Source organism: Anguilla rostrata, chromosome 10 (assembly GCF_018555375.3).
Source record: "Anguilla rostrata isolate EN2019 chromosome 10, ASM1855537v3, whole genome shotgun sequence".
NCBI lineage: Eukaryota > Metazoa > Chordata > Actinopteri > Anguilliformes > Anguillidae > Anguilla > Anguilla rostrata.
In genome coordinates, this window is record NC_057942.1 from 13,332,360 (window position 1) to 13,360,280 (window position 27,921).

Consider the following 27,921-nt stretch of genomic DNA (forward strand, 5'->3'; position numbering starts at 1 on the left):
TATCATATAAGACTGTCTGGCTCTTGGTTATGCAGAGCAAACGTACATACAGTCATCACAAACGTCTTGAACATTTCTTTTCAGAGAGAGTCTGAAGGGTATAAATGTATGAGCCTCCTTTACAAAGAAATATATTATTAATGCCATCCCCTCTTCTTGGGGCCCTAATGTGTCTTAACCCTTTAAGGTGTAAGATCACAAATACGTGATTACACTGTTCTACCATTCTAATGCTGATGTAACAATCACTACTGGAGTTCTAGAAGACTGATTTAGAAAACTGTAAATACTTTCTAAGAACCCACTCTTCAAATGGTTAAACAGCCAACATAAATTAATAGAAGATTAATATTCTCTTTTTGTGTTTCAAACCTACATTGTGCTTGAATGTAATATGTAAATATTAACTATGTTAATATTGTTCTGTCTGGATAATCCGATATCTAATTGCTAATTTATAACGTGTATCTTGTGAGGTGTTTCTCCGTCTTTTACCTTCAACTGTGCACTACCCGGAAACGGAAATACTCGCAGAATCGTGTGTTTGGTTTCTGGCTATACAGTCTATGGTTTCTTGCCGCTGTTTCAATGCGGCAAATAGACAGAAGCTTGTTTTCCAGTATAACCACATTCCTGTTGTGTTTCTAAGATGCCTGCTGAAAGTCTAAGGTGGGATACGCTGGATGCCTTGAAAAATTCTCCGAAAGGGAAAATAATATACAAAACATATTGGGCACAAGATGGGGAGGTGAGTGAGAGTTTCTACTACTTATCTGAGTTATATGCTTATCTAAGCTAGCTAAGTTTGCTAACAAGCAGCTGCTTGTTTGACGGCCGTCACCAAATTTTAAGTTTCCCAGATAGCTGGCTAAGTTGCTTTTTATTGTTTAGAACTGAAATATCATCTAAAGAGTACCAACATTCCGTTTTCGTCTCGAGACGCTCAATCGTTCCTGAAGGTTAGCATACAACGTGAGGTTGCATTCCAAGGGTGTGCTAACCTACTGTATGTTTGGCCGGCCGGTTTTTGATCATACTGAGAGTTGGAGAGTGTAACTAACTAACTTGTTAGCTAGCGTTGCTTATTCACGGCTGTCTGTCCTCTTGCTAGATGGAAAACTTCAAATACCTGTATACTCATCAATAATTGTTTGGCCTCTAATCACCGTCCCCAACTGAATTTAAGTGGTTGACCGTAGTCACCACCTGTGACAAAATAAGTGAACTACAGTACTTGGATCTGTTTAGCCAAATCAAATAGATGCACGCGGTTTCACTTAGGAACTGGCGATAGAGAATTGTTGTCTGGAAGACTGAAGGAAATGTGTGAGTCTGATTTCATTACTGTGTATTCTTGTCATGATTTGGTGCACTGGCTCCCCTCGCCAGGATATTCTGTCCGAGTGCAATGCTCCACCAAGCCTGTCGCCTCTTGCTGGGGTATTCCTGAAAGGGCTGAGCGCCCGGCCCGTGCAGAAGACCTGCTCCCTCGGCTCGCCCTCCCGCGACTCCAGCCCAGGCCAATCTGAGGATGTCCTCGTGCCCAGCTCCGCGCCAACTAGCCCCCGCCTCCTCGCCCCAGCTCCCCTCAACTCCCCACCTCCACCCTCTAGTACAGAGGTTGAGGAAGAAGAGGTGAGATCTTTGCTCTGCTGCGCTTTGTGCTGGAAAACACAACTTTTAAACCTCCCATCCCCTTTGAGCAGAGCGCAACACACAATCTTCTGTGTCCTTTGTTGTCACGGTTCATAGTCGTAGTGTTCATTCATTTAGGTTTCACCTTTACCCTTTTGGGTTAAAGTGAAGTAATCAATGGAATGTATATTTTAAGCTCAAAATGATTCCCTTTCCAATTTCTCTTCAGCAGAACACACAGGATCAGGAGATGGATCGTGAACCCAGCCCAGAACTGAATTCCGCCCCCAGCCCAACTCCACCCCCCACCATCTCCCTGCTGTCACCCCGAGCAACTCAGATGGCAGGCTGCATCCGTGTCTGTGAGGAGAAGCATCGTGCCAAAGCCAAGGTCAGGCATCCCATGCCATTGCCTGTCTGCTGCTGTTTTGTGGCTGGTTTGGTTGTTTGTGTGACAGTTTAAATCTGTTTCACCCAATGGGAAACATTTACATGACTGTAAATATTCCTGGGTGGAATTCTGTATGGTCTAGAATTTGAGAAAAGTTGAGTGGTTTGAAACCAGTGGATGTATCACTGCTGAAATAAACTGATTCAGGCATATTTCTTTGATCAATTATCTCTTTCTTAACTGTTGTACCTTAATTCGTCTACATGTGTATGGTTATACATACATTGTAATTTTGTAAGTAACATCAGTATATTTCCCTCTTAACCCATTTAAGCCCGCGGGCAACTAAAGTTGACGAAGTCTACCACTTTTTCCATTTGTGAATATTTTTTGGATGACTATAGATGCTTATGTAAGAAATCTCTGGGAACAAATCTTGGCATTAATGGGTTAAAAAAAAAAAAAGCTGAATTCTTTGACCATCATTATGACCTTCCTCTTGCTGTGTCTCTTGTCGCAGGCAGAGTTGAGTGCCAGGCAGGAGCAGCAGGAGCGGCTGGTGGAAGCTGTGGCCAGCCGTGAGTCTGAGCAGCTGAAGCGCTTTGAGGAGTACATGGAGTTAAAGCAGAGACAAGACTACCAGAGCGTGCGGGACATGATGGACAAAGAGTGGGCATCATTCTGGACCATCTTGCTTAAATGAGCTCTCGTACTTTCATTTACCTGTAGATGTCAGAATGGGTGAGCTGATTTGGCTTGTATACCTCACTTAACAGGACACAGGAGAGTCTTGGGCGCCAAGAAAAGCTGAAGGAGGAGCATAGACACAGGATGAAGGTACTGCTTGTGTTGTAGACACAGGATGAAGGAAAGACTGCTTGTGTTGTATCAAAACAGTTTGTCTTGCCTTGTCTGTCTGATTTGGTTAATCTTTTCTTATATCTATGGTAACCAACCCTGTCCCTGGAGACCTACGCTTCTGTAGGTTTTCATTTCAGCCCTAATTTGGCACATCCGACTCTACTAATTAGCAACTCAACAAGACCTCTTTGTTTGCTACCTTTCGTTTACAAGCTCGGTTCCGTAACCATTATGTTACACTGCTGCCACAAATTTGGAGATAATTTGAAAATCAAACTTGTTAACAAGTAAACCAACGCACACACACACACACACACACTCTCGTCCTTATTTTACTTGCTGTGCCTCAGCTCTGGTCACAGCTCTTTGTTCGCTCATTTGCCTGTAGATCCAGAACTTGCGGTTGCGAGAGGCGGAGCAGCAGCGCCTGCGGGAGGCGGAGCTTGAGAGGCAACGGCAGGTGGAAGGCCGGGAGAGGCTGCGGGCCCTCAACGCCATCCAGGAAGAAGTGCTGCAGCTCAACCAGCAGCTGGAGCCCTCCGCTCTATCTCAGGCCACGCCCGCCCATGACCTGGCCTCCTACAGCATGCGCGGCAACCAGCTCTGCTCGCAGGTTTCAGAAGTTGTTCGCACTACGGCTGAGGTACAACTTGTACTCCCCTTTATTCCCGTGTGCATATTTGGTTGCTCTCCACTACATCGGACTTGTGAAATAGTTACTTTTTAAACCCTTTGGTCATTAAAGCAAGCAGGGGAATTCTAGGCTTTGACCACCAGAGGTGTTTCTGGTTTGTGTTCCAACCAAGCTGTTCCTCACACAACTTGATAGAATATTTAGTCTTACGAGTATGAGTTGTGAAACCCTGAGTTCTTGTTCATCTGCATTTATTCAGTCGAATGACAGAGCCAATTATGTAGTTCGGGGTTTGAATGGAACAAAAACCAGAAACCTCTCTTACACTCCAGGAGCATGGTTGCCTGTCCCTGGTGTAGAGAAGTCTGTTTCTCTGTTTTAAAGAGGAGTGTAGACGTGGGTGTGTGATGTACCTGTGACTCTGGGTCCCTGGCTTCCGTCCATGTCCTCACAGGGACGGTTCCCCAGCATGGAGGACATGGCTGTGGCAGACCGTGCCTTGCAGGACATGAGGGCACTAGTGAGGGCCATGCAGCTGGAGGCCGCCCAGGCCCAGGAGAAGAGGAGGAAGGAGGAGGAAGAGGAGAAAGAGCGCAGGAAGCAGGCAGAACTGCAGGCTCAGCTGGAGGAGCAGAAAAAAAGCGCTGCGCTCTCAGCCAAGGAGAAAGCGAGGAAAAAGGGTATGGGTCATAAGGTTGTTTGTTGAAGGGAGAGAGCACTCTGACTTCTGAGGGGATGAAGGACCAGTGCAGCTCTGAACATTGAGTGACACTCTTGACCTTGTAGGGCTGCAGACAAAAGCAGAAGAAAGCACTCTCAAATGGTACCAGGAGTTGCAAGGCTCTGCCAACCAGTGTGCCCTGTCATTTGACGACCTCAACAACACCAAAGATCAGGTAGGCTTGAGAGCTCCCCAATTAGTATGTGGTGTTGTGTTGAAGTAGGGCTTTGCACATATTCCAAAGACAGGAGCTATGCCAACGGAAATGTAACTGTCAGTTTTGGCCAACAGGCCTACTTGTGTGTGGACGGTATTTAAGGTGCTCATTCTGTGTTACGTTATGTCCCCCCATGCAGCAGAGTAAAAGGCTAAAGATGGAGCTTCAGAAGGCGGCCTCAATCCCCATTAGCCAGATCTCCAGGACCTCAGGTGGGTGCTTCTTTGGCTCTGTTGGCAGCACCGCTAAGTGCTTTGACATCATGAGATGAGTCACTATGTAACTGCACTAGATTGTAATTATTTATACGGTGCGTGAGTAATCAATGATAAGCTGTCAATCAGAACTGTTGAGTTAGTCCACCTTGTAATGTGTTTGTGTTGCTAGGATCCAAGTTGAGGGAAATCTTTGACAAGATTGACAAGCTGTTATCTGGACGTTCAGTGCAGTCAGGGGGCAAGTCGATCTCCGCCTCCCAGCATCCTCACGGCCTGTCCTTTGTCAGCTACAAGCTGGCAGAGAAGTTTGTGGTGAGCTGCCCTTTCTGTACTGGAAAACCATTAGTAGGCTTTTCTGGACAAGACCTGTGTAGGTCTGAAATAATTCACTAATCTGCATTTTATCCTTGTGAATGTAAAGTTAAAAAGCTCACGAAACCCTAATCTCATTGATGCAGTTGTGCAAACACTCCCAATCTTAGCATTTCCACTGTTGGGTAGTCACAGCTGTAAACATTTTATTCATTGTCAACCAGATTGACAGGTTGATTGGTGCAAAAGAGACTACACGTACATAATTGTGCATTTACCATTTGTAAGAAGATGAATCATTTACTGATATTGGATTTGCTGGGAGTCATTCTTGATTATGAAGTCACCGGAGCTGAGTGTCATTTTCATGTTTTCTCAGAAACAAGGTGAAGAGGAGGTTGCCTCTCATCATGAGGCGGCTTTCCCAATTGCTGTGGTGGCTTCGGGGGTGTGGGACCTTCACCCTAAGGTGGGGGACCTCATCCTGGCCCACTTGCACAAGAAGTGCCCTTATTCTGTGCCCTATTACCCGCCCATGAAGGATGGTACATCAGTGGAGGACTATCAGAGGTGAAAGCTGTACTTTATACCAATACTCTGGACTGTTTAATTTTATGAACAGTGCAGTTTGGGCAATACTTCTGCAGATTTATGGAAATCTTTATCTAAAAGAACTGTGGGATGTTCTCTCCCTCCTACAGGATCCTGGGATACCGAGTGGATGATTCAGGAGTGGAAGCTCAAGACAGCTTCCTTAAAAGAATGTCAGGCATGATTCGACTCTATGCAGCCATCATACAGCTGAGATGGCCCTACAACAAACAGGGGGTATGTATACACAATTGCTTTTAATACTGAATGAATGAACAAGGTGGTGTTACTGGTTTTACTCACTGGCTTTTGTCCTGCTGCCCCCCCCCTCCTTTTTTGTAGCCTGCCCCTCATGGCTTGAACAACGGCTGGCGCTGGCTGGCCCAGATGTTGAACATGGAGCCCCTGGCTGATGTCACAGCCACCCTTCTTTTTGACTTTTTAGAGGTATGTGTGGTTTCATCCTTTCATTTCCAACCTTTCCCAGTCCCCTTACAAGATTGGAAAAATCTGACCAGTTCTACACTCTGCAGGTGTGTGGTCATGCCCTGATGAAGCAATACCAAGGACAATTCTGGAAACTCATCCTTCTCATTAAGGAGGAGTACTTTCCCAGGTATGGGATTCGAGCATTATCAGTCAGAGTAACTTATTTGATTCTGTATGTAGTTTTATCTAAATAGCCATTATTTAGCTTGAATTTATTGTGTGATTGAATAATTATCTGAATTAAAAAGAAAGGTTACTCTTGTTCTGTGAAGTCTTCCTTGGGCCTTTGGTCTACAGCCTGCTGTGAAAGAACTGCTTGTCCTGATTCCGACTGATTCTGTCTCCTCCCCTCAGAATCGAGGCGGTGACCAGCACAGGCCAGATGGGCTCTGTGATGAGGCTGAAGCAGTTCCTGGAGGTGAGGACCCCAAAACCTTATTGGCTAAGTCTTTTGATTTATTGCATGCATGTTCATTACGCTAACTTCTAGTTCGAAATTAATATTAATGGTGTATAACCATTCAGATGGAACCAACTTTTCTAATTGTAGCTTTTTTTGTGGGCCGCACAACTGGAAGATTACTATTCAGACTTTATTGCATGAACAACTTACTGGGCTCCTTATCAGTTGCAAAAAAGAATTCATGGCTGTCACAGCGCTTGCATCTTCTAAATTGAAGGGTGGTATTTTGTACTCACCATTTTACTCTCCCTTCCCACAGAGTTCTCTGAGGCGCAAAGAGATTCCTCCCCCGAAAGGTCAGCTCAGCTCCTCGTTCTGGAGGACTTGAATTGGTGAGGGAGGGAGGGGCAGGAAACGCCCATAACTGAGAACATCTGGCCAACACAGCCGGAGGAATGATGGTCTTCATCCTGGTGACGCACCGTCTCCCAAGAGAACCTGTGACAGTGTACTTAGTTCCGTCCAGATATGACTGTGGCAGAAATGAATCTGCAGTGCATCTGTGAAATGTGTGTTTATGATTTCTTCATGCAGTTTTTTAATTTTGCATACACTCATCATGGATGTGACATGTAGAAAGCCTAGCTCATGGGATTACTTTGTTTTGGGCACGGTCATGGCTGTTATGCATAGAGAATGAACTGAGGGTTTTAGATTGCACTTGGTTTTTTTCTTCTCAGAAGAGCTTTGGTAAAATTACACTTACATTATTAGAGAGTTTGGTTGTGAGTTCGATGAATTACACGAAACGAATCTGAAGATGAACATGTGTCTTAACCTCAAATTTTAATTCTTGACAAAACTTGAAGTATATACAGTGCAAGTTTACTTTGGAATATTATATTATTAGATGTATTTGGAAGTAGACCATTGCCTGTTAGACCTTTTAATGAATACATACCATTCAGTCAGTTTGCAAAATGTCCTTGAATTCTGTTTTCTCTGTTATTTAAAATTTTAATTTTTTATTCAATTATTCTCATAAACCATGGTATCCTCTCTACTAAAGCCATACTGTGCAACAGATTAATATGTCATATCAAGTACACTAATGTGATATAAAGCTGTACATTAGTTGTAAGCAATTCATGATGTTGTGTAATATAATTGTCCAAAGAATAATTTACTTGAAAGCCTTGTATATAGATGCAAACGTTTTATACCTACTGTGAGAATTAAATATGCAAACCAAAAGCATAATTTTCTGTTGAGATTTTATCTTGCTTCTCTGATTCAGGGCTCCTGTGGTTCAATAAATTGTTCACAAGGGGAAAAAGGTCTCAGCAGTGGTAAGCCTGCCAAAGGGTGTTGCTGCACTTGAACAGAATAATTCTGGAATTTAAAACTGGAATATTGATCTTTAGTCAGCACATTTTGCACATAGTGCCCTATTTGACAAGGGCTATGCAACACTATTTAGGCCCCCACTCGCTACTGGCAAATGCTAAACGCAGAACTAAATGAGAAAGATATGCATCTTTGCCATTCCCTCTCAGAATGTAAGGGCTAAGCCACCAGGTTTGGTGCTTGTATTATGTGAGAAATGTGCAATGAAATTGCTTCAATCAGTCATGTCTGAGTTTTCCCTACATGTCAAATAAGACATGGATAGGCATACGTGAGTGTCTATGAAAAAAGAGAAGTGAGAACACAAGCAACGTTGTAGGTTTGAAAGCAAACTAAGAAAGGTATGTCAAATTCATCTGTTCCCATATTCTACGCAAAACATTTAAAACCAGGTGCTAATTCCTAACGTTAGATATATAAAACACTAGATTTTAGAATAAAGTTTAATGTGACAAAGACTTTAACATATAGCAAATATTTGATAATCGCTTATTGTACATAGCAAGCTGGCATACAATTACATTTTAAATATCGATTTCTGGTTTGCATGCTGGCATGAATGTTGACAGAAAAGCGAAGTGGAGTCCGCGTGCACTTGGGGTCGCATTGTGCGATTCGACCTTTTTCGTTAGTGTCCGCTTTTCGTTCGGCTCGTTGCTGCGGTGTGTGATGTCACCGTCTCACGTAGCGCAGTATATCTAGATCACAACGGAGCAGAGGACTGCATTCGGGGGTAACACCTTTTTGTGTCGTTTACAGCAAGAAAGCTTTCCAGTGCAGGTAAGAATAATTTAATATTTAGTTTAAAGCTAGCGCTACACTGGGAAATATGGCACAGTCTAACTGCAAAATAATACGGCTTTGAATGTTTAGTTTAAACGCTGATTCTGCATACTTCTTACGTTCTTTCAAGCTACCGAGCTAGCTAGCTAGCTACTAGACTAGCTTCGGTAGGGTTAGCTAACGTTAATTAATGCTAATTTGGTTGATTATGTAGCTAGCCGATTGCTGGCTATTTTGCGTCACATGTCAGACTTTTATGTTTTACACATTTTAGTAACTACACTTGAATATTGGTTTAGCTATGCTCTTGGCTGTATGAAATATTTTCCGAGGTAGATTTGGCTAGCATTCAGCTAGATACTAGCTAACTAGCTATTGTTGTTCAGTCAAATCTCAGCCGTCGAGGAGCCGCCCAGCGCCGGTAAGAATTTCATTGAACCAAATGGACAAGACAAATGGCGTAGACAGCTGCTGACGAGACCACCAGACTATTGCTGGTCATCCAGCTAGCAAACCAACCAGCAATAACCTAGTGATTTCTAACGTTATGTTATTGTTATTCGCGTTATGCAGAGAATGTTAATTTACCAAGTTATCGTTGTAAATGAGCTACTTATGCAACAGGAAATTGGTTGAAATTAGACTAGTGAAATATGGAGAGCTTTTACGCATACCACAATATGACTTCAGGTTAGCGGTAGCCAGCTACGTGACATTCTCCCGAAGCTAGCTCCCTAGCTTATAAAACGTTATCTATATATAACGGGGTGGTGTTGGCTTATCTTGGCGGCCACTGGCGCGTCTATAGCTAACGTTGGCAACACATGCGAGGCAATAGTAGACCAACCCAAGTAAACGTACAAAGTATGCTGCTTGTCTAACTGTTTGGGTAATTCGGTCAGTAATTTGTTGTGAAACAAATCTAGCCAGCAGCTAAAAGCCACGTAATGATACTATGATAATTAGATAAGGGTGAGTAGCTGGATAACTAGCTACCATAGCTGTTTTGCTTATAATATTAGGCAGCAAACAGCAGTCCTTCATTGCATAAATACTGCGACGTACCTACACTGGGGCGATACAGCATGAAGTTGAGGAAAGTGAAAACCCTATGCTAATATTTTTTGATGGAGCTATCTTCAACATTGCCACCCCACCTCCGACCGCCCAGCCGCATAGCAGTTCCGCAGGCCTAACGTATTAGCTGCTGTAGCTAGCTAACTGTCAATACAGATGAAACTTTTTGCGAAGAGTCGTGGTTTTGTCCGCATTTTTAAATGCAAGCCGTAGGTGCTGTAAAGGGCTCAGCTGCCCCTGAGTCCCCTCTCGCCCTGTTCCCTTCTGCCATGTAGCTGTCTGAGCCGTGCTCCACCCTGCTCTTCTGGAATGGCAAAGGCATGCGCCCAAAGATAGCCATGTGTTACGCATGCCGTAGATTCTTAGTTTCGACTCTCCACGTCTTAGTTCTTTTTGCAGATTACATCTGTAGTTTAGAGTTTATATTTCATTAAAACGTTCTATCTTCATATTAACATTAGTATTCAGTTTGCCATTTAAAAAAGCTAAATTGGTAGGCGCACTCAGAGACCCAGTAAAATGGTCATTTGTTCAGGCATTGTTTGTTGTATCTGTCGCTTGTCTGGTTGCTCGTTCATCTGCTGAAGTATTTTGTGTTTGCGTTACAACCTTGTGACGCGGTGATATCATTAGTCCGCCTCGAGGACAGTATTTGACTGTTTACCGAGCCATTCTGTCAGGCCTCTGTATTCCCCTGCGTTGGAATACTGCATAGTGTAGCCTGCTGTTGAACTGGTGAACATACCAGTGGCTCCTGCAGATGTCCAGGAGAAAAAAATTCAACTGATATTTTTAAAGTAACTTTATCCTTGAAAAATAGTATAGGTTGACAAGCACCTTAATAATATTGAGACTTCATAAAAAGTGAGGACACAAATATTGTCCATTATTGTGTTGGGGTGTTTAGAATTCATCTTCAAAATATATCACTCTTCAGAATATCCTGTATCTAACGACCAAATTACTGATTGGAAGCATTCAGTGTATGGTCATTTTTAAATTTCAGGGGATGATCATTAGGTCATCAAGGTATGAACATTCATTACTTGTTTTGCGACACTGCTTGGTCAATATTTAACAATGATTATGTTCTGTAGCCAGCACCTGCCCCAGTCACCATGCCCTCATCCCGTAAACGCAAACCAAAGGTACTGAGTATCGCCCCAGAGTGAGTTTGTGTGTCTGTCTGTTGGGTGGTTTTTGCATCCTTTTGCAGTTGCGAGCGGTAAGGTTGCATGGGATGCGCTGGAATGCAGAGCAAGGAGTAGTCCAGGGAGGGCAGATTCTGCCTAGGGGTGTAGGGTTAGTCCAGCATGCCAGCTTTGGGAGATGCATTGGGCCGAACTCAGACTTGGCTCCCTCCCCGCTCTGCTGCGTCGTTGCAGGGGCACTGCGTCTGCCTCTAGTGCCAGAGATCATGAGCCCGCCTCTCCTTTCTCATTAGGATTTCTGTGTCAGCCCTTTTTCATTTCTCTACAGCCACAGACCTTTTTTTAGCTTTCACGGTCGAATCCATCAGTGCTACCCAGCGTACAGGCACTTAACAGGAATGTCTGTTCTGGACTTTGATTATGACAAGCTAACGGCTGCTGTAAAGTTACTGAGTCATTTTATCAATAATTGATCGGTGTGGTTTTATTTTCGCTGCTGTTATCATGCAATATTTATATTAGGCCTTTTCCCCCTAGTGCTTGAGTGCCGCATGACTCTGGAATTTGTGTGTGTGTGTGGGGCAGGGGGATCTGCGTGTGTGTGTGTGTGTGTGTGTGTTCTGTGCATGAAAATTGAAGTGCATGGTTGTTGAACTTGCTGGGCATTTGTATTTATATTCAAGTAGGCCTGTGTACTTTTGCAAAATAAGGACAGTTTCGTTCCTTTTTTTACATGCTTGAAACATACACCCCATGATGAGGGTCCTCAGTTGGTCCTTACTCATGCATCTTCACTGCAGCAGAAATGCCATGATAGATGTGCTGTCATTGGAGTCGTTATTGATTGCCCTCTCCTCTTGGGGGTCCCAGATCGTGTTCACATCCCCGCTGTTTAATCAATGGCGGGTTTCCCTCGTGCAGTGAGCTCAGCTGACACTTTTTTAGGGACACGAAAGAAGGGGTTTATGCGGTTGTTTCTGAAACGCCATTTAGGCATGATCCCCTGCGTGCGTCTTTCACTTGGAACTGACCCTTTCCAGTAAATTCCTGAAAGCCTGCGGCCTCCTCCCCGATTCTGTGTTTGACGCTGTACGCCTCCTCGCCCCTGGGGACCCTGGAAGGGATGTGATCTCATCCTTTTCCTCCTGACTGCACCCCGCCCATGGGAGTACCCTTATTTCCTCAGCACAAAGGCATCTCGTTCCAGAAACGCATTTCAGCCAAGAGACGCAAGCCACAGTTTTGGTATTGTGGTGTTGTAGTGCCTGCACTAATTTTTAAATGAAAATTAGTGTTAATTTAGTCACTGCAGCCCTTTAAAGGCATAGTTCACTTTTTACGTACTTGGCACGGTAAAGTGGGCTCGTCATCAAACTTCTGCAAACAGTACACTAAAATAAAAAATTATAGAAAGTGAGCTGTCCACTTAAGAAGATTTTTTCTGCGGTGAATGAGAAGTATAAATTGCTTCAACCAAGAGTTTGAAAATGCTTTTTCATTTGTTGTGTTCACACCGTATGCCTAAATAAACCATTTGCTCTAGGGTTCATGCTCCATTGGATGACCTTTCTCAGAAACCAAAGGGTTTTTCAGTTATCTTCTTGTCCTAATTCAGTATATATTTTAGGATAACCTAGGTTCCCTGTGACTGTTGGAATGACTGATTATTCATGACACGCAGGTTTTTCTTCCCTGCCTCAGTTTCCTGCTAGATTTGTCCCACTGTCTGCGAATGAGCCCTCTTCACTGATTTAATCACAGGACACAGTGACAGTCTATAAATATCAGCTTGGCTGCCATAGAATCTGTGGCATGTTGTAGAGAAAAAGACTAATCGAGAAGTAGGACAGACCGAGCTACGCTAGTTCTGTGACAGTTCTGACAGAAGCCATTTGACATTTGTGTAGCCTATGTGGGGTGCTGCTGGCGATGTTTAGTTTACCTGTATTGCCTGAAATGGTTGGAGGCTTATGAAACATTCCCTTTTGGTGTACAGCACAGCCCATGCCGTCATTACTGACAGGCAGAACGCAATTCTCTGAGGATGGGCGGCAGTACTGCATAATGATTGGGGAACTGGGCTTGCAAATCCAAGGTTATGGATTTTGCTGTTGTGCTATTGAGAGCTTTGTAGCCCGAATTGCCTCTGTACATTTTCAGCTGTATACATGGCTGTAATATTTGTAAGTCACTCTGGGTAAGAGCATCTTCCAAATGCCTGAAAGTAAGAAATATCAAAATGCCTACCACTTTCTTAAGCACACCTTTCTGCTGGTGTGTGGATTGCACTCATGGATAGACGCATAAAAACGAAGCGGAAAGCCCTGTGTGATAGGATGCATTGTTATAGATGCTGTGGAGCAGAGAGGCCAGCAGACCAGCTGGTATCAGTGTTGCAGTGCTGCATGTCATTGCAATGGAATGTGTGTAGCAGCAGCTATGGGAGTGTTCTTCAATAGAGAGGGCTGGCGAGAGAGAGAGGGTCATAGTGCACAGCCGACAGAATGTTCCGGAGCCTCTGCGTATGCGCTGGTGTTTAAACCGGCCGTGGACGGTTTTGAAAAAAAAAAAGCTTGCAGATGCAGGAAGGGCGGGGCTGCACTCTGAACTCCTGGGCAGGGTGCCAGCGCTGAGCAGCCAGGCTCTAGCACTCATGGTTACAGGGTTAGTTTATGATTTTATGACGTGTAGTAGATAATTTTTCGAATTAGTTTGAGTTAACTGCCACACCCCCCCCCAAACAAAAAAGGTAAAGTAGAAACTGTAGTGAGATGTAGAAAATGGTGTAATGTGTGGCCTCTGCTGACAGCCTTAGTTTCCATGTCGATCTGCCCTAGTTAAAACTCCCATCGCTCATCTTGCCACCAGGGGTTATTTCTAATCAGTTGAGCCACTACACAGAACCCCCAAAGGAGCTTGTTCCCTCCCTCTTAGGATCAGTATCCAGGAGATGTCTGTCCCCCAGACACCGTGGCAGGGAGGTCCTAGGCAAGCTGACGTGTGCCCTTTGGTCTGGATCGTAGACCTGTGTCCTAAACCTTATCGCCTCTCTGGATCACAGCCTGGCGAAATCGGTTTGTTGTCCGGTTTTAATCCCTCGGGAAGCAAGCACTAAATCCCCAGAGGAATGAAGCTGACGGCACACTCAGAGCTGTCACATTACATCAGGCCAGTCGCGGTGTGGGGGATGGGATGGGATGGGATGGGATGGGACAGGGGCGGGGTTGGTTGAGCCTGTAGTGTAGAGAAATTTTACGATGGCTGAAAGAGGGTAGTCTTCTCAGCAAATTCAATTGCACAGGTTTTTAAATTTTGAAAAAGTTTATTTTAAAATGATTTCCCCTTTTTTTTTCCTTCATTACCTCCGTCAATGAGGTTAGGCCTGTGATAATGCCCGTTTGTCCATCCGTCCATACATGACAGACATATCTGAAATGGTAATGGCTGGATTCTTAAATTTGCTGTGTACATTTATGTTCCCAAGAGGAAGAAACAACTGATTTTGGTGACCACGTGGCCTTCTCTGTAGCGCCACCATCAGGCCAAACATCTTGGAAAAGTGATGATTGGATTGTCAAGACTATTTATTTATTTTTATTTTTATTTCAGTTTATAATAATGTTTTTTCATGCCAAGTTTTTTGTCTTAGTTTTACTTAATAACCTAATACCCTTGTTGGGAACACATGTAGGCCTAATTCATTTCTTTTATTGATTAAAAGGAATGACGATGATGATTGATGTGGATATTTAAAGACTCAAGTGCACAGTCAAACCCAGCACTTAACTAAGGCGTATTTGCTGCTTTTGGATTACTTGGCTAGCCGTGCCTTTGGACCACTTAGATATGTTTGCGGAGAGAGCCGAACGGCTTCTGTTTGCGCGTGATCCTGAAGTCAGCATGCCTTATATGGGATTGGGACAGTGTTTCCTTATGCGCATGAACAGGCACACACCTCAAATTTACAACCAATCAGCATTCATCATCTGATACAGTGGCTGAGATGCGCAGACCTCCCTTTTTGAGCGTATGTTTCATGAATCCCACGTTGGTTTTTTTTGTAGCATCTTTTCCTAAGAACAAAAACAAAAAATATGAATTTAAGAGGTTTTGTAATTGAGTGTGATTATGATTTCTGGTGTCCTTTTTGGAATGACCATAACAGTCGCTGATGTTTGGGGGGAGTTCAATTTTATGTCTATAGGAATACCGTTCTTCTGATCCCTTGCATACAGTATTGTTCAGCAGTGAACTGCACTGGTCTGGCCCAGCTCTGTTACATGGAGTGCATTTGGCAGAGTGGAATGTTGCTGCGGTCAGCTGATTCCAGTTTGATAGAGCAACAGCGTGAGCAGTGAATGGGGGCCTGACTCTGTCCCTGTGCTGTCTCCCAGGCCGTCCACAAAGGGACCTTTTATTCAGCCAGGCCTCCCTGCAGCATGGCACCCTGCCTCTCTCTCCCGTTGGCCTGCCGAAATGAGCTCGTGCTTTTTTCCCTCTTTTCCCTCCGTTTTATTTGCCGTCAGTGGCCTTGGGTTGACTGCCTCTTTTCATTAATTGTCTTTTGCTGTCTCTCTCTCTCTCACACCACGGCCCCAAAATACAATGAGCTTGACTGTGTGTTAGTGGGGCTCGGGGTAAAGCTTCCAAGAAAGCCAAGTGTTTGTCAGGGACAGAAAAGTCAGGCCAGCTTTTTTTTTTGTCTCGCTACATTTTTCACTTCTTGGTAACTGGGTGCTGTAACTGTTGTGTAACAGCGAGGAATTGCTTTAGTGCTTTCACAGCACACCCTCTGGTCTGCTTCAGTGGTGAACATTGATTAGTTTTTATGTCTGAAATGGAACCATTGAGAACTGACAGCTGTTTTTTCTTTCAGTTCCTTAGCTATGACATCTATGGAATTGAAAGAATGGTCTGTGTGCTTGAATGCATCCTTGTAACATGATCAATGGTGACTCTCGCTGGGTGTGGTTCAGCAGGCTGTAAATGACAGAAAGGCTAGCCTGCGATACAGTCTGCTCCCTCCCCCACTGCAGCCCCCGCCACCACCACTGCCCTGTCCCCATCTGCCATGTGGAATCAGCCACTTGTGTCCCCTGCTGCTTTCCACAGGGAAGAACAGCTGTATAAACCATTAGGAATTTAGCATGTGGTTGGGTGGTATTTAGCTTTTGTTGTTTCATCTTTGAAGACCACCAGTGTTTATAGTGTACTATTGTAGCATAGAGATGCATGCATTCCTGGTCAGAAGACTTGGTTGGTATAAAATGTCCCATCATGCCATAGGTATCAAGATTTCAATTAAAGGCTGTCCCATTTTATAACGGTAGAACATGGCTAGCCAGGTACAAGGAATTAACATTAGTCCAAGGGTGAATATTCTGTGTTCATGTAGACTAGGTAACGAAAATCAACCATTGGCGGGAAGTTTTACTGTAGTTTTCCTCTAACCACCTCCCAGTGATTTTTCTGTACTTAATTGTGGAAATTGGATAAGGAGATTTCATTGGTAGGTATTTTATGATGGTTTTCTGTTTGCCTTAGTCATTTTAAATAAATAAACCAATATTTCTCTGTTCTCTGTTCCGTCCACTGTGTGTGTCTGTATTGCGTGTTGCTCGCTCGGTCAGAAAATGGAAACCAGCGGGGTGAAAGTGCTGGAGACTGCCGATGACATCCAGGAACGGCGGCAGCAGGTGCTGGACCGCTACCGGCGGTTCAAAGACCTGTCCACGCTGCGGCGGCAGAAGCTGGAGGACTCGTACCGCTTCCAGTTCTTCCGCCGAGATGCCGACGAGCTGGAGAAGTGGATCCAGGAGAAGCTGCAGATCGCCTCCGACGAGAACTACAAGGACCCCACCAACCTGCAGGTCAGAGCCGAGTGTGTTGCTGCAAGGCAAGCGGTGTACTGATGTAAATGAGATTTCAGAGATGCCCAGCATAATAGTGGTTCGAACAGATTGATTTCTGTGTTGTCTAAGATTTATGTAATTGATCAATAATGGTACTTACATCTGTGGGTTCCGTGATTGGAAGTCTTGGCCATAAAGCAGACCCATGCTGTTCACTCTGTTTTTATGTACACACCTAGCATGTGGGGATTGTGATTAGAATGTGAGTTAAAACCTTTGCAAAGCAGGTCCCATTTTAGTGTGCCATTGTAAGTACTGTAGGCTCTGGACAGTGATCACATACGGTGCCTCTCCCCTGTTTTCCCGCATGGCGTTACCGTTCATCTCTGTCCCACAGGGGAAGCTGCAGAAGCACCAGGCCTTCGAGGCGGAAGTGCAGGCCAACGCTGGCGCCATCATCAAGCTGGACGAGACCGGCAACCTGATGATCTCCGAGGGCCACTTCGCCTCCGAGATCATCCGGGTAAGAGTTTCAGTTTCAGGCTTTGATCACAAAGAAACGGCAATTAAAAAGTGAAAATTCTTTGAAGTACTGAAACATTTTAATATATCCATTGGCAGATCTTTCATAAAGGGCTTGTGAAAGGGAAGCTCACTGCTGAAATAGTGTAGTTAGTTTGCACATGCAGGGAGGGCAGGCCAGTCAGTGGTCTTTGGCCATTTTGGCAAAATACACATTTGCTGTTTTTCAGTTACAGGATACAGGAAGTTGTAGCAACAGCATATACTGTGTAGCAAGTTACGGTTTTAGAATTCTGTCAAGCTGTGAGCTGCTTTTTGCTGGCTATTCTGAGGAGAAGTTCACAATGAATGCATTGTAATTTAATCAAAAGAACAATCATTTCTCTCAAGAATATCACCTTTTACCTTACACCGTATTGTTAAAGAAACAAGAGACCTTTTAATTAGGCAGTATTTGGCCAAATGCATCTGTGTTACTCAATGAAAGTCATAAAAGTTTGTATTGTTTGGTGTCTACAGCTTCAGCTCTTGCTGAGTGTGGCTATGGCTTCAACATTAGGGAAAAATACTGACAAGCACAGTGGACTTTTTTGGTGTATTTTTACATGTCCCAACATTATATTCGGGCTTACTACAGTTGTAAAGTGACTATCTGCTGGTGTGTTGTAAGTTTCTTGTGAGAGGTGAACCTAACCCCCCTGTGTTTGGTACAGTCTTTCATGCCCCACCGGACTGCCCAGTGACCCAGTGTATAAAGTGTCTGTTAACATTTACTGTAAGCAAGTAGGTGCTTGGGTGGGTGCTGTCAGCCTCTTGAATCTGCTTTCTCTGTTTCCTGTCTGCTTTCGTCCTTCAGAAAAGTTTTTGACTTGCAGTGCTTTATCAGTGTTAGTTACTGTTAGATTTGCATGCACTGAAGTTTGAGATAAAATTAATTATCAAGATTATGATTCAATCGGTGTAGGTAAGGTTCAGTCAATTTTAGCCAATGTCCAGGTACACAGAGTCTTTCTCCCTGTGTCCAGGGGACTCCTCTGGTGTGGTAGTGATGACTTGTGCTGTTTGTCAGAAGGCCGTGATGTTGCACAGTAGCAGTGAAGATGCGCTTCTGTCCCTCTCATCCTGTCAGTTGCGCCTGGAGGAGCTGCACAGGCTGTGGGACCTGCTGCTGCAGAAGACCCAGGAGAAGGGAGTACGCCTCCTGCAGGCTCAAAAGCTGGTGCAGTACCTGCGGGAGTGTGAGGACGCCCTGGAATGGATCAGCGACAAGGTGACCACACCACACGCTAATACGCCTTCATAAACCCACCACATTAGTGATGCATCACAGACACATCACGTTGCACCCCACACCCAAGGCATACATGCAGACGCCACACATACAAGCACACAATGTGAGAGTTTTGTGGATTACGAACAAGTTTTTGGGTGCCTGTGCAGGAAGCCATCGTCACCTCCGAGGAGCTCGGCCAGGACTTGGAGCACGTGGAGGTCCTGCAGAAGAAGTTTGAGGAGTTCCAGACGGATCTGGCGGCCCACGAGGAGCGGGTCAACGACGTCAACCAGCTGGCCAGCAAGCTGGTGCAGGAGTCGCACCCGGAGGAGGAGCTGATCGTCAGGAAGCAGGAGGAGGTCAACGCCGCCTGGAAGAGGCTGAAGGGCCTGGCCCAGCAGAGACAGGGGAAGCTGTTTGGGGCTGCCGAGGTCCAGCGCTTCAACAGGTACGACTCCTCTCTGCCTGTCCGCTGGACCCTGACTCCGGTCCTCCAGGCATTTGGCTGAGATTATCAAAGAAAAGTGCCACTTTTTCTGCCTCGTCTTGAAAGAGAATTTGCCTTAAATGTGTAGCTTAATGCAAAAGCCCCTCAAAACTAAGCAATCTTTCGTTGTTATAAAGTGCATCTCATATTTCCCTTTGTAGTGGCATATCTAGTTATTCGAGAGGGCTTAAGGTGTGAAATCAGGGCACTGGTACACTGCGGTTAAAATGTTTCAGTGGCAGTGTTCAAAATAATCTGCTGTTTTTGGGGAAATGTTTCTCTCTTTTTTTAAAATTCCCTATATTGGAATTTCATTATGGAAATGGGCTTTCTGATGAGTGTCTGTGGCCCTGCAGAGACGTGGATGAGACCATCAGCTGGATCAAGGAGAAGGAGCAGCTGATGGCGTCGGACGACTTTGGGCGCGACCTGGCGAGCGTGCAAGCCCTCCTGCGCAAGCACGAGGGTCTGGAGAGAGACCTGGCTGCCCTGGAGGACAAGGTCGGTGGAAACGTCTTCCTGTCGTTGTCTTTGACCGCGTATGCAGGGAGCTTCGGTCTGTACCTGTGTCCGTGTGTGTGTGTGTTGAGAGCCCTCTGTCAGGTTTATATATGACTTAATTTAACTCCTTATAATGCTGGTCAGGTTCGCTGACTGTGCTATTGGTGCAGTTCATTTTCACACTTCTCGCCGCACTTTTGTGTCCTGTCTGAATGTGTTTCTGCACGTGCAAAACCGTGAACGCCCCGTTTCGGCAGGTGAACACCCTGGGCTCGGAGGCCGAGCGTCTGCAGCAGAGCCACCCCCAGAACGCCTCTCAGATCCACCTGAAGCGGGACGAGCTCATCACCAACTGGGAGCAGATCCGCACGCTGGCCGCCGAGCGCCACGCCCGCCTCAACGACTCGTACAGGTGAGCGCTGGGCAGCGCCGAGCCGCTGTCTAAGAGCTTAGGGTGGGAAAGTCACTAATGCGCTAGCATCGATAATCAAGTCTCAGTTTTAAAGAAATCTTTTCTTTTTGACAAATGCACGCATAACTGTATTCCACATGTTGATAGTTGTATATTGTGCATATATTGTGTAGTATTTTATATTAAGCTCCCATCCATGCATTTATACATGTGCTGTTTCCAAAGGGTGAAGATTCATTATTAAATATAGCTCTATGCAGACTACACAACATGCTCAGTGTATACTAAAGTATTTCTTTGTAGAGGCATCGCCTTAATGAATAAACTGGTTGTCTCCACTTTCAATAGCCATTTAACTTAGTATAGTTCGATTTTACATGTTTGCTTTTGTTTGACAACCACAAAAACATTTAGTATGATGAAAAACTGTCCTTTTTTAAACTAATAACTCAAACTAATTTTCCACAGAACTCAATTATTATAGCAACTACACCCCCTCCAGAACATGACTGCAGTGCTCTCTTTTGCCCCCTATAGGCTGCAGCGCTTTACTGCAGACTTCCGTGACCTGACCAGCTGGGTGACTGAGATGAAGGCCTTGATCAATGCAGATGAACTGGCCAATGATGTTGCTGGGGCAGAGGCCCTGCTGGACCGTCACCAGGAGCACAAGGTGAATGTCCAAAATTATCATGAAGAGTGAGTTCTTGCTTGGTTGAAGCAAAGAAGGCTGCTAAAGCGAATGGCAAATGGTAGCTGCAGGGGAATTCAAAATGGAGGTTCAGATGCTGCTGTGTTGCTGTCTCATGCTGTGTCAGTCGTATGCTTGTGCACTAATTAGCGTTTGGTTTCTTGCAGGGAGAGATCGATGCCCATGAGGACAGCTTCAAAAGCACCGATGAAGCTGGTCATGCCCTCCTGAACACCGGACACTATGCCTCTGAGGACGTGAAGGAGAAGGTAACCGCTTCATGTTAAATCTTCATGTAATCAACCCCTTCCTGCCCACCCCCCTCCCCCAGCTATGTTAGTTCCTCTGAGCTATATGCTACCCTCTGTGGTGGTTAGTCTGTATCAGGGCATCTCCCCTCTTCTGAACCCGGGTTTTTTGGGTCTCTCTGCGCAGCTGGGCGTCCTGTCTGCGGAGAAGGAGTCCCTGCTGGAGCTGTGGGAGCTGCGCAGGCAGCAGTACGAGCAGTGCATGGACCTGCAGCTCTTCTACAGGGACACCGAGCAGGTCGACAACTGGATGAGCAAGCAGGAGGTGGGTCCCATTCCACGCACGTGCACTCTGATGCACCTTTACTGTCCCCCTTGAGCAGTGTTACAGTTCACTACATGCCCAATTATAATCGACTATTAAAAACGAATTAAATAAATGTGGTAATGGTTTGATGAATGATTGATAGTGATGGTGTGTAGTAGACTAATGTTATAATGCATGAAGAAATCTTGCAGGGGAATTTTTAAAAATACGCAATTGAGTATAAATGCACAGACAAATGTGAACATATTGACCTAATGTAAAATTGATAAAAATATCACAGTGCTGTTTTTTGTGAAGGCACATTGATTTTGTTAGGTGTCATTTTTCACACGCTGAATGCAGGGGTATTTTCTCAATACACAAACTGCTGTAAATGTGCCATTAGTCTGTATTTAAAGTGAGTAACGTGATTTGCGGACGTGCCTCTTCCAGGCTTTCCTTCTGAACGAAGACCTGGGCGACTCCCTGGACAGTGTGGAGGCCCTTCTGAAGAAGCACGAGGACTTTGAGAAGTCTCTCAGCGCCCAGGAGGAGAAAATAACAGTGAGCGGCCCTAATTTGGGTTTATAACAGTTCTGTGGTTACATGTGGTTTTGTTCCCCATGGTGGGAGCATTTATTTACTCTTTGTTTGCTGTTTTGTGTTCCATAGGCCCTGGATGAATTTGCCACCAAACTGATCCAGAACAACCACTACGCCAAGGAGGACGTGGCCACTCGCAGAGATGCAGTGAGTGCTGGGAAGGGGGAGGAACTCCTACTGGCTTCATTAATTCATTCACACACACTTTATTTTATTTTATTTGGTGTGTGGAAAGTTCCAGAATCGTGCGTAGCAGAAGCGGTTCGCGGGACTTCCTGTTGTTAAACGTGCGTACCTTTGCAGCTGCTGAGCCGACGCAACGCCCTTCACGAGCGCGCTCAGTCCCGCCGCGCCGCGCTGGAGGACTCCTTCCACCTGCAGCAGTTTTTCCGCGACTCCGACGAGCTCAAGAGCTGGATCAACGAGAAGATGAAGACCGCCACTGATGAGGCCTACAAGGCAAGGACCGCCGAGGAGCTCTTTCATTCACACCGATACGCTGCGATCACACTTGTTTTTGTAGTTTTTTGGGTCATGTCCTGTTTTGAGCTTGACCCTTCTCCATTACCCCCACCCCCAGGATCCATCCAACCTGCAGGGGAAAGTGCAGAAGCACCAGGCCTTCGAAGCCGAACTCTCGGCCAATCAGAGCCGCATCGACGCCCTGCAGAAGTCTGGGCAGGAGCTGATCGACGCCAAGCACTACGCCTCCGACGAGGTGTCCGGCCGCATGGATGAGGTCAGCACCATGTGGAAGAAACTGCTGGAGGCCACTGAGCTCAAAGGTTAGAAAGGCTGTCAAGCCCTACCTCAAATGGTACATTCAATCTGTGTATGCATCTTCAGTACTAAATATAAAAATGGCATGATGTTACACATTAAAAATATTAAAGTATTATGAATTACAAATGTGTATGCTAATGTCTGTAGTAGCCGGTTTTAGACTTGGAAATCCTTAATTGTTCTTAATAATTGACCTGACGAGAAAGTTAGTTAATGTGACAGTTTCACGCCAGAAGATTGTACATTGTGATTCACACAACGTGTGCCGTCTCTGTTCAGGCATCAAGCTCCGCGAGGCCAACCAGCAGCAGCAGTTCAACCGCAACGTGGAGGACATCGAGCTGTGGCTGTACGAGGTGGAAGGCCACCTGGCCTCGGACGACTACGGCAAGGACCTGACCAGCGTGCAGAACCTGCAGAAGAAGCATGCCCTGCTGGAGGCCGACGTGGCGGCGCACCAGGTCTGCGTTCGGGAATCTCGCCTGGGCGGAAGCTCGGTGTTTGCGGAATGAATGTGATGTTTGGAATGTGAGCAGCAAGTGTGCCTACGGAAAACGGGCGTGTCCGTGGTCTGGTGGGTGGTGCATTCAGGTTAAAGTCCAGCTCATTGAGTAAAAAGTAATAGGCAATGCACGTGATTACAAAAAACATAACAGTGCCCCACCGAATGACACATTTAAACTACTACTTAAATGTAAACATGAAAATAACATTATTCACCATCAGCACCATTGTAGGAAACCTTGTTCATTGTTTATCACTGTCTGAACCTATGCTATTGGATTCATCTGGACAGCCACTTACTGAAGCCCTCTCTCTCCCATCCTTCCCTCGCCCGATAGGACCGCATTGACGGCATCACCATCCAAGCGCGGCAGTTCCAGGAGGCGGGCCACTTCGACGCCGACAACATCCGCAAGAAGCAGGAGGCGCTGGTGGCGCGCTACGAGGCGCTGAAGGACCCCATGGCGGCCCGCAAGCAGAAGCTGTCCGACTCCCTGCGCCTGCAGCAGCTCTTCCGCGACGTGGAGGACGAGGAGACCTGGATCCGCGAGAAGGAGCCCATCGCCGCGTCCACCAACAGGGGTCAGTGTTGCGGAGGCCTAAACGGCAGTCACGGCAGTTTGAGCCGTTCCAGGTTTTACTTGTAGCAGGCTGGTGCGCTGAGTTTAATGTGTTCTCTCACCTCTCCCAGGGAAAGACCTGATCGGGGTCCAGAACCTGCTGAAGAAGCACCAGGCGCTGCAGGCCGAGATCGGGGGACACGAGCCCCGCATCAAGGCCGTCACCCAGAAGGGCCAGGCCATGGTGGATGAGGGTAGGCTCTGCTGTTTCCTACTGTCACAATATGCACCCACATCAGAATTTAGGGTGCTCCTATAAACCAGCATGTGCCTGTTTCCTGTTTCACTATGCAAGCAGATTGTATTAAATCCAGTCATGTCTTTAAGTACAACACTGAAGTTAGTACAGTGTACGGAGAAAGGCCCCTTATGGTGAAAATGTTGCTCATGGTAAAAATGAACCCGCTCCATTGTACAGCTGTGAGGGGTTCATGACTAGATGATCTTTAAAGGCCCTGCCGCCCGCCGGTGCTCCCTCCCCTCAGGCCACTTTGCCGGGGAAGACGTGAAGGCCAAGCTGGGCGAGCTGAACGGCCGCTGGGACTCTCTGAAGGGCAAGGCGTCGCAGCGGCGGCAGGACCTGGAGGACTCCCTGCAGGCGCAGCAGTACTTCGCCGACGCCAACGAGGCCGAGTCCTGGATGAGGGAGAAGGAGCCCATCGTGGGGAGCACCGACTACGGCAAGGACGAGGACTCCGCCGAGGTGAGGGGTTAGGGGCAGGGACTTTGCTGGTTAGAGGCAGAGATCAAGGTCAAAATAACAGAAATAAAAGTCAAAATAACAGGGCAATGTCACTGCAGTTTGATATCTAGTTGGATGGTGAATAGTAAAGCTTGTGTTGGTGGTGGAGGGGGGGATGTGTGACTGGCAGTTAACTGAACAAGTACTCCTTCTCATCCCACAGGCCCTGCTGAAGAAGCATGAAGCCTTGATGTCTGATCTCAGCGCTTATGGCAGCAGCATCCAGGCCCTGAAGGAGCAGGCCCAGGCCTGCAGGGTGAGTGTCTGTGGGTCAGGGGGTGGAGGAATCAGCCAAACTGAAACGACAATAAGCAACATCACAGTGTCATTATGTCAGGAGGGTGAAGGTGGTCTGTGGATTATGATACCCTACTTGGAAAAAAATTTTTTATGAGTGCATATTTAGTTATTCTTGAATGATTTTCTTTCTTGTGGCAGAATACATAGAAATTCAGAATCCAGTACATAATGCAAATTTTGCTAAATTCACCAGAATTCAAAAATGCAAAAAGTTACACCTGCCAACCTGTTTCTCCTCTAGCAACAAGTGGCCCCCACAGATGATGAGACTGGCAAGGAGCTGGTCCTGGCTCTATACGACTATCAGGAGAAGAGCCCCCGTGAGGTCACCATGAAGAAGGGCGACATCCTCACCCTCCTCAACAGCACCAACAAGGTACAGCACCCCCGCTATCCAATTTTCAGGTATTATTTATTATCTGATGTATTGCATGCGGTTGTACTACAAATGAGTTGTAGTCTTCATCACAAAACTGAGGTTTCCCATGGGCTTAGTCTTGTTTACTGATCTTCCACAAGGCTGCTGTGATGTAATGAAATACTATTACTTTTGATGCCTATGTTTAATGTCCTGTTGAGGACCCACTTCTTGTTATGGTCCATAAGCAGAACTTGATGAAATCAAATAACATTGTAAGATATATGCTGTCTTTCTAATATTAAAGAGTAATATAGGATGTATAATGTTGGCTTCCTTTGGTCTAGGAATAGGATGTGGTTCCGAGTCCATATTTCCTCTAACCCTTCAAACCCTTTTCTTGGTTCTGTCGCAGGACTGGTGGAAGGTGGAGGTGAATGACAGGCAGGGCTTTGTGCCGGCCGCGTACGTGAAGAAGCTGGACCCCACCCAGTCCTCGTCCCGCGAGAACCTTCTGGACGAGCAGGGCAGCATCGGCCTGCGGCAGGAGCAGATTGAGAATCAGTAAGGCTTCGGCTGAAAGGCCTCAAAACGCACTTAATCCGTTTAACTAGAGCCCACCGTGATCTCTCTGTGTGCTCTTCAGTCTTCTGCTGTCTTCCACATGAGTACTTTGCACATTTGAAGACAAAAGGGGGGGTTTTTTCCCTTCCTTATCCAGAAGGTCATTTGTCTTGTGCAGGGATCCAGATGAATTGGTTTCAGTGTGCAACTAAAGTCTGAATATTGCTCCAACCTTGCTGTACCTCCTGCTTGTTGAGATACACAGGTGCTAATGGTCTGTTTTTCCAGACTTACAAAAAGGTGATTTATTTATAGTATATTATCATTTTTTGACAGGGCCTTTCTCAAGGGCAGCGAAATTCATTTGTTAGGGAATACTAATCGTTAATTGGCTCCGTGCCTAGGCTGTGGTTATGTGTTGTGCGTTTGAATGTCAATGCTTATTTTAGCCCTCATTTTGTATTCTGACATAAATTATTTTTGTCAGTTTACTTCTGAGAATAGTAATTAATCTTTCATGTCCGTATGGTTCTTACATTTGTATTCATTGGAAGATGGCCACCCAGATGGTTAAAATATTTTAATTCAGTGAAAGCATTTTATTTTCTGTTAAAGCAAGTGTTGTACTTTGAACAAGATCACTTGAAACTGAACTGTTTTTCTCACCTCTTTTGCATCCAAAAAACAATAAGAAGTTTTGGCACCTCATGTTGAAGAACATGCAGTACTGGATTCAATTTTTAAATTTTTTTAAAAAAGATCATTTTGTAAGAACATGGAAACTGCATGCACAGTACGCATATACTGCTAGTTCGCCCATTCAGAAGCGCAGAGTATCACCAGTTGGTGGGGCAAGAATACCCCAGAGAAGGTTGTGCTTTGTGATTTAACCCATGCTGTGTAATGTATGCATGAAGAGGAAGACTGCACACGTATCCCTGTAACTACATCCAACGCACTTCACAATGACCCCTTATCCGCTTTTAAATTTGCTTCTGCAGCAAGTGGGGGTTCCCTTTTAACTTCATCTTCTTTCATAACCATTAACTTTTACGTGCTTTTCTCCCGAGCTTCGCCAAATCCAGCAGACAGAAAGCCTCTCCTCACTGCTATGCTTCTGACTAACCCGGTGGCCTTCTCTCTGTCTGTCTTTCTCATCCTTATTCTAACCGCTCACGCCTGCGTGTGCCTGCGCGTGCCTGCGCGGCCCGTGTCTGCGCAGGCCTCTGGTCACCAAGGAGACCTGCAGCGTGTCTGTGCGCATGAAGCAGGTGGAGGAACTGTGAGTAGGACCCCTCCCCCCTTCCCCTCACTCCTCCATGCCTCTGTGTTTGACGTGGGACAGTCCCATCCACCGCCCGCCACCCGCCCTGTCACCCTTTCCCATGTTAATTACCTCTTTACCTCTGCTTTCTTTTTGGTTCTTTTATTATATATTTTTTCCGTTACCCATTTCTCTTAACCTCTTCTGTTCATAAAAATGATCGAAGCCATGTGCTTCCTGGCCACGTCCTCTACCATTTTTTTTTTTGGGGCTCTCAAAAGCAATGCTTGTGACAGCGATTGGCAAGAATCTCTCCCACCACCCACTGAGCAGTCTAGCTGTGAGTCATGTGACTGAGTGGAGGTGGGCGGAGCTCAGTGCCATTTCCATGATGGGTTTGGTTTGCACACGGGCCTTCGGTGTGCTTTTCCCCAGTTAAGTCCTTTTAGATCTGCCTTTCATTACACCCTTTCTTTGGATGCCATGTCTTGCTTTATACAACTGCCTGTAGGCTCATTCAATCACTGTGACTGTGGAGTGTCTTTTGTGGTTTGTGTTGTGGTTGTCTGTCCCTCATCTCAGTATTTATTAATAAGTTTTTCTTTTTTTTTAAAAGCCCATGTGATTTGCCAGATTATCAGCGCAACATGCAGTCTTTCATTTTGAATAAGTAGTTTATGTGGAGTTTACTTTTATGTCCTGATAAAAATGTGGTACAGTAAAATTGTTAGTGGCAGTTTCCATTGTATTAAAGCCCATTCAGTCTTTCACAAAATATGATTGGAAGTGTGATGTCATCAAAGATTGATGCAAAGGCACATAATTACCTGAGTGAACTGCTGATTGTCGTATTGGGACCAGTTTAGATTTCTGTCTCTATTTGAATGTGTTGGGTGGTTTAAATAGCCTGGAAAACCTGCTGAATTTGAGGCGCATCGATCCTGGAGATGAGTGACATTTGCGTGAGATTCTTACCCTCCTCTCCTCCTCCTCCCCTCCC

The 27,921-nt window shown here is 45.6% G+C and overlaps 2 protein-coding genes across 11 annotated transcripts in view; both read left to right on the forward strand.

Moving 5' to 3' along the window:
- The first annotated feature begins 516 nt into the window (after positions 1-516).
- Positions 517-7,732, forward strand: gle1 (GLE1 RNA export mediator). 2 transcript variants are annotated; one of them, XM_064354263.1, is made up of 16 exons: positions 517-748; positions 1,390-1,635; positions 1,865-2,026; positions 2,547-2,695; positions 2,803-2,863; positions 3,276-3,530; positions 3,976-4,201; positions 4,308-4,417; positions 4,599-4,671; positions 4,847-4,989; positions 5,369-5,559; positions 5,691-5,817; positions 5,923-6,027; positions 6,114-6,196; positions 6,424-6,487; positions 6,792-7,732. In XM_064354263.1, the coding sequence occupies exons 1-16, from the start codon at positions 650-652 to the stop codon at positions 6,858-6,860; spliced, it is 2,163 nt and encodes a 720-aa protein (XP_064210333.1). In that variant the 5' UTR covers positions 517-649; the 3' UTR covers positions 6,861-7,732. The 2 variants fall into 2 exon arrangements, with proteins under 2 accessions (XP_064210333.1, XP_064210334.1); XM_064354264.1 differs by having other exon boundaries at positions 1,868-2,026.
- Positions 7,733-8,507: 775 nt separating this feature from the next.
- LOC135265049 (spectrin alpha chain, non-erythrocytic 1) overlaps positions 8,508-27,921 on the forward strand; it is a 36,885-nt gene continuing 17,471 nt past the window's right edge. For 3 of the 9 annotated variants that reach the window (XM_064354252.1, XM_064354258.1, XM_064354255.1), the window contains exons 1-23: positions 8,599-8,659; positions 10,837-10,887; positions 16,521-16,760; positions 17,140-17,265; positions 18,394-18,534; positions 18,705-18,985; positions 19,381-19,525; positions 19,783-19,937; positions 20,475-20,610; positions 20,796-20,897; positions 21,064-21,201; positions 21,637-21,747; positions 21,856-21,933; positions 22,090-22,245; positions 22,367-22,571; positions 22,849-23,030; positions 23,412-23,655; positions 23,765-23,887; positions 24,179-24,396; positions 24,599-24,691; positions 24,977-25,111; positions 25,509-25,657; positions 26,880-26,939. In XM_064354252.1, coding sequence (XP_064210322.1) covers positions 10,858-10,887; positions 16,521-16,760; positions 17,140-17,265; positions 18,394-18,534; positions 18,705-18,985; positions 19,381-19,525; positions 19,783-19,937; positions 20,475-20,610; positions 20,796-20,897; positions 21,064-21,201; positions 21,637-21,747; positions 21,856-21,933; positions 22,090-22,245; positions 22,367-22,571; positions 22,849-23,030; positions 23,412-23,655; positions 23,765-23,887; positions 24,179-24,396; positions 24,599-24,691; positions 24,977-25,111; positions 25,509-25,657; positions 26,880-26,939 — 3,248 coding nt within the window. In that variant the 5' untranslated portion in view covers positions 8,599-8,659; positions 10,837-10,857. Of the gene's footprint in view, positions 8,660-10,836; positions 10,888-16,520; positions 16,761-17,139; positions 17,266-18,393; positions 18,535-18,704; positions 18,986-19,380; positions 19,526-19,782; positions 19,938-20,474; positions 20,611-20,795; positions 20,898-21,063; positions 21,202-21,636; positions 21,748-21,855; positions 21,934-22,089; positions 22,246-22,366; positions 22,572-22,848; positions 23,031-23,411; positions 23,656-23,764; positions 23,888-24,178; positions 24,397-24,598; positions 24,692-24,976; positions 25,112-25,508; positions 25,658-26,879; positions 26,940-27,921 lie in introns of all 9 variants that reach the window. The other 6 variants (XM_064354256.1, XM_064354260.1, XM_064354253.1 and 3 more) reach the window with 5 other exon arrangements.